Source organism: Octopus bimaculoides, chromosome 12 (genome assembly GCF_001194135.2).
Source record: "Octopus bimaculoides isolate UCB-OBI-ISO-001 chromosome 12, ASM119413v2, whole genome shotgun sequence".
Classification (NCBI taxonomy): domain Eukaryota; kingdom Metazoa; phylum Mollusca; class Cephalopoda; order Octopoda; family Octopodidae; genus Octopus; species Octopus bimaculoides.
The window spans coordinates 40,602,822-40,608,843 of record NC_068992.1 but is presented as its reverse complement, the minus strand read 5'-3'; the positions used below and the strand labels follow the sequence as shown (position 1 = coordinate 40,608,843).

General features: G+C 37.4%; 1 protein-coding gene across 2 annotated transcripts in view; it reads right to left on the bottom strand.

The window, feature by feature from the left end:
• Positions 1-6,022, bottom strand: part of LOC106872634 (kelch-like protein 10) — a 19,597-nt gene that overhangs the window by 5,941 nt on the left and 7,634 nt on the right. For both annotated transcript variants that reach the window (XM_052972159.1, XM_014919694.2), the window contains one exon: positions 3,165-3,284. In XM_052972159.1, the coding sequence (XP_052828119.1) occupies positions 3,165-3,284 (120 nt within the window). The remainder of the gene's footprint in view (positions 1-3,164; positions 3,285-6,022) is intronic.

Below are 6,022 nucleotides of genomic sequence, written 5' to 3'. Positions count from 1 at the left end.
TCTTCACTGTGGAGTGGAATTTATCCACTCACGCACAACAGTAAGAGCTAGCCGAATTGAATATTCCGTACCAGGTAACCGATCACAACTGACCACGACTTCCTGAGTACAGACATTCTATCTCCTTGTGGAATTTTAATACGAACTGGTTTTCTCCATCTCAGTGTTTTGGGGCTTTTCGCAGTCTATACTACAGACACTTTTACTATGTTCTGTGTTTTTTCTCACACACACACTAGTGCACTCATATATTTTCTTTCCTTTCAGGGAAAACAAACAATCAGACTTTTACATCGCGTGATTCCAGTTTCCTGGACAGTTGTCATCACGGTTGTTTTGTCATTGTCATTTCATTTGTACATTGCATGCATGTATCTCACAAGTGTACATTCATTTCTTTGATTTTTCTTTGTGTGTGTTCGTACCACATCTTGTGGGTGGTTTCGGTGGCCATCCTGCCTCAGGCGTTCCAACAGATTTCATATTATCGTGCGTTTCCGCACTGGCAAGGGAGCCCTGTAGTAACGCCGTGCGCATGCGTGGAATTCAACAAGCAAGCTTTCCCGCTTCATTCTGTCTCTTTCTTGCTGGCCAGCGATTGAGCATGGACGTGTTTAGCTGTCACTCTCCATCTTTCGGACTTACACTCGACAACTCGCTTACATCTACATACCAACGTCCTAACAACTATGCTCACACACACAGAAGCTGTAACAACAAACAAGAGCTAAAGATGTATATATTTACCACCTGAATAAATGTTGTTTAAGTTGATAGTCTGGAGTTCAGCGTTCCGTTTAATTTCTAATTTTATATAGGAAAGTCAGGTATACATCTAATGATGTATAACCAACTTTCCTATAAGACCAATAATTTCAGGGAGGAGGAAAGTCGATTACATCGACTCCAAGAGGATGAAAGGCAATATCGACCTCGGCAGAATTTGAACTCAGAACGAAAAGACAGACGAAATGCCGCTAAGCACTTTGCCTGTGGTGCAAACGATTCTGCCAGCGCATTGTCCTAAAGGTGTTATCAAATATTGCAAGGTATTTCGTACGAAACTAACCAGTCGTAGGCAAATTGCATCCCGCAGGACTTTCTGAATGGCGCCCCTAACTAAAAATTACTTTGAATACATTTTAGTAGTGCGACCCGTCTGACGATGTGTCATGCTTCGTGCGGCTCGATTTTCGAAAAAGGCTGTCTCTGCCTGCTCTAACGAATTTGGTCATTTAACCGACCTCAAAGCAATATGGAACGAATAAAAAAGCCTTTGGGCTTGACCATGTTCTTTTTTCTGCTGGCTTCAACCATTTTGATACCAACCCACCCGAAACACGAACTTTATGCTTTCAAGTCATCTAAATAGAAACCCTCTATCAAAATTCCACGTTAATTTATGTTGCGCACGCTAGTTTATTTTACTTGTTTTTTTTTTATCTTCAAAATTAATTAAGACAAATACAATATGTTTCAAAAGAAATAAAGTGACAAAAAATGGTTTAATGTGAGAAGAGTTAGAAAGTTTTAAGAAAATAAATAAACTATAATGGAGATATGTAATCGACTCATAAGCACTTTGTGTGTATTCATTAGCAGTTTGTATGCTCTTTATTCACAGCCAAAGACTAACTGCTGTACCCGATCTCTATACGATCGCTTACGTTCAAGAAATAGCAGCTAAATTTTCCTCAGGCACATAGTGGGGGATAGTCGATGGCAGAAATGAGAGGGCGTTCAGTGGAAATAAAGTGGTGAAGGATGATGTAAAGAGATCAAGGTGGGTGGTAAAGGAAGTGGTTCCAAAGAGAAAGATAACTGATAGCATGAAAGTGGGATAGAATATAATATGCATAAATATATTTAAACATATTTTTGTCTTGGGGTTAAAGAGTGCAGGAAGTATAATTCAGTGCTTAAGTTCAAGGCCATAGCTCTACTGAAGTTCAAGGTCGTTGTGTATATAGAACGTTGAGTCTTAGCCTGGGCAGAAACGACTCCTTGTTAAATGTGAGCTCACAAAGAGACGCTAGGTGAAGCTCTAGTTGTTTTGAGATATGACTTCTATTAGAATTAAAATATTTAAATCAGGTCAAATATTTATATTTTATATACATTTTCAAAAATCGGGAAAATAATACATTGTACGTCTTTTCTTGAACAGAAAATATGGCTGACGATGTACCAACTCATCAAATAATTTCGTTATTTAAGTCCTCGCTTTCTTTAGTAATTTCTATGAAAATTTGGGTAACATGCAGTTTAAGGGTTTTAAAAAAATGAAAGTAAATTAACTAGAAGCGACAATACTGAAATCTGATAATTTCTTATAAAGAATCCATGTTGCACAACCAATGTACAGAAGGTGAATGGGCAAGAACAACGCCACCGCTTCTTGTTATTTCATTCTGGACAGCTGGGTAGTCATGCAGGACGAGTGCATTGCTCAGGGATAACTGTGTTGGCCATCAAGCATTGACATACAAATCATTGAATTGCCGTCTCAGTGCCGTTCGTTGCTGGGGATAGTACCTCAGGTACTATTTCTGAAACACTTAAGATATCACTAGAAGGTACTAAATACACGAAGGTACCTCTGGATGCAGCATAATAAAGGAGTTCTGTTAATAAATATTAAGGGATAAGGCAGCAAGCTGGCAGAAACGTTAGCACGTCGGACGAAATACTTAGCGGTATTTCGTCTGTCTTTACGTTCTAAGTTCAAATTCTGCCGAGTCGACTTGCCTTTCATACTTTCAGGGTCGGTAAATTAAGTACCAGTTGCAAACTGAGGTCGATCTAATCGATTGGCCCCCTCCCCCAAAATTTCGGGCCTTGTACCTAGAGTAGAAAGAATAAATATCAAGGGATTTCACCAATTCTCTTTTTGGGTTCTTTATAAAATTATGAGCTGTCACTAACACCACTTGAAGTCAATTTATCTTCTTGTTTTCTTTAAGCCCTAACTGCATTTTTAACGAAAAATTATGTAAGGGGTTGATAGTTTATGCAAATATTTACACAGTGGTACATAATGGATAGGGTAACATAAGAAAATAAGGAGAATAAACAATTGAGCAAAATTAACTTTTGTTCGAAGAAGATGATTTGGAGTTTTTATGTGTATGTATCTGTTGAGAAAATCTTAGGTTCGAACTCACCATCATAGCCACCAATAACGTAAATAAAACCTTCCAGTACGGTAGCAGCAAAGTTCGATCTTCGACCAAGCATAGGCTTCACACGTGACCACTTCTTTTCATGGATATTGTATCTCTCCACTGGCATTGGTCGATAAATATGAATTAATAACAATAATAATAACAACAATAATAATAATAACAACAACAACAACAATAATAATAGCAGCCCAAGATCAATGCCTACCGACAAGATACTAACAGGCCAACATATTAAAGAATGGCAGTAGCCCAACATGTCGTGTATACAAACAACAAAATGAAACCATCGATCATGTTGTCTCCATGTGCAGTCTTCTTGCACCTACAGAGTATCTCAACAGGTATGATAGAGCTGCACAATATGTTCACTGGGTAGTTTACAAAATCCTGAACCTGACCCATGATAAAAACTGGTGGGAACACAAACCACCGCCAGTGCTTGAAAATGATCACATCTCACTCCTCTGGAACTTCACCGTTCAAACTGACAGAAAGATAGATGCGGATAGGCCAGACATCATATTGAAAGACTTCAGACAAAAATTATGCCTTCTTATTGATATGACTGTCCCAATCGATATAAACGTATCTGTGAAGACCTACCAAAAACTGAGCAAATATAAAGATCTTGAAATAGAAATTAGCAAAATGTGGAACCTGAAGACTAAAACAATACCTGTTGTCATAGGTGCCCTAGGAAGGATAGCAAAAGGGGTTGATTACTGCCTAGCTCAGATACCGGGAAACCCCAAAATGGCAGAAATTCAAAAGATAGTGCTCATGGGAACTGCCCATATCCTACGTAAAATACTGTCTGTGTAATCTCAAATTTTAAAACAAACTCATAATTTTCTTATGTTTTCTTCAACATTCACTAGAACAACACTATGTACAAAACCAAATATATGGCACCCTAGGCATAACATCAAGATAAACTTCTAACTTGTTGTCTCTTGAGGTCTCTGGGTGAGACTTGGAGCCAACTTGTACAAATACAAAGCAGAAGTCAAACATAAAATAATAATAATAATAATAACAACAACAACAACTATTGTTTTCAAGAGATTCATGGAAGTTTTCTCTCCTCAACCAAGTATCTATCTGTCTTGCAAAAGTGTGTAGAGCATTGTCTTTTGTGAATCTGCTATTATTATTATCAAGGTGGCTAAATGGTAAAGTCGTTAGCGCGTCGAACAAAATGCCTAGCGGCATTTCTTCTGGCTCTTTATATTATGAGTTCAAATTCCAGCGAAGTCAAGTTTGCTTTTCATCCTTTCGGAACCGATGAAATTAGTACCAGTTGAACCCTGGAGTCGATTTAATCTACTAGAACACCACCCCCACTACCCACCCCACCAAAATTGTTGACCTTCTGTCAAAATTTAAAATCATTATTAAGTTGACGAGCTTGTAGAACTGCCAGAGCGTTGAACCCAATGCTTGGCGGCATTTCTTCCAATTCACTACGTTCTGGGTTCAAATTCCTCCGAGGTCCACTCTGCCTTTTATCTTTTCGGGGTCGATAAAATAAGTACCTGTTGCACACTGGGTCCAATGTAATCGATTAACTACCGCCTCCAAAATATCAAGCCTTGTGCCTGTAACAGATACTATTATTATTATTATTATTATTATTATTATTATTAATAATAATTCATATTTATCGACCAATGCCAGTGGAGAGATACAATATTCATGAAAAGAAGTAGTCAGGTATGAAGCCTATGCATGGTCGAAGATCGAACTTTGCTGCTACCGAACTGGAAGGTTTTTATTGAAAAACAAGGCCAAGAATTTTGAAGTAAGGGAGCAGTCGATTTTATTAACCCCAGTACACGACCGGTATGTTATTTACAGATGATACGCTAAATAACTATTTTGATGTTAAAAGATCGATAATTTGGGTCTAATAACATGTCTTTTTGATGCGGAAGGAAAGGTCAAGGAATTGACCGCATTCTAAGTGAAAGCACCAAAGAGGTTTAACAGCATCACCGAGATTTGGAATCAATTTAGATAATATGTATACAGTTCTTTGGAAGGAAAGTCTATTGTCAGAAGAATAAAAGGGTTGTCGTAGAAAGAGCAGAGGAACTAATGGTCAGCTTCCAATAGAAAAGGTTATATTGAAGACATACGGACTAAGCAATGGCCTGGGTAGATTATAGTAAGAAAAAAAAAAAAAAAGGGCGTTTGATTCGGTTCCCCACTCTCGGACAATAGAATGCATGAATTTATTTGAAATGGTAAACAATGCCACTAAGAGTGTAGAAGTAGAATAACAAAGTGGAAATGTGAATTTACGTCATTAGAAAAGTTACCGAAGAAGACTGACATAAAGAGAGGAATGTACCAAAGAGGCAGTTTACTATCATTATTGTTTGTTGAACGAGTTCTGATGAAAAAGTGACAAGTTTCTCCTACATATAAGTAACGAATTACAACTACCAAAATATTGATACATTCTAATCGAAATAAGCGAAACGGAGATTAAAGAACGAGGTACCCTTTTGACAAGTCACCTGATGAGATGCATCTGCACCTAAGACGTACCATAACTGCTTGTATAGCTCGATGCACGATGGGTCAAAGTGAATAATAAAGTCTCACAAATTCCAATATCCTCCTCACAATTTGTATGTAGAAATAGATATAGATATAATAATAATAATAATAATAATAATAATAATAATAATAATAATAATAATAATAATAATAATAATAAGCTCAGGACTCAAAGCAGAGACTGAAGGATTTTTAATTGCTGCACAAGACCAGAGCCTCCCCACCAGGAATTACCAAAAACACATAATGAAAAGAAATATAACAAGTAACTG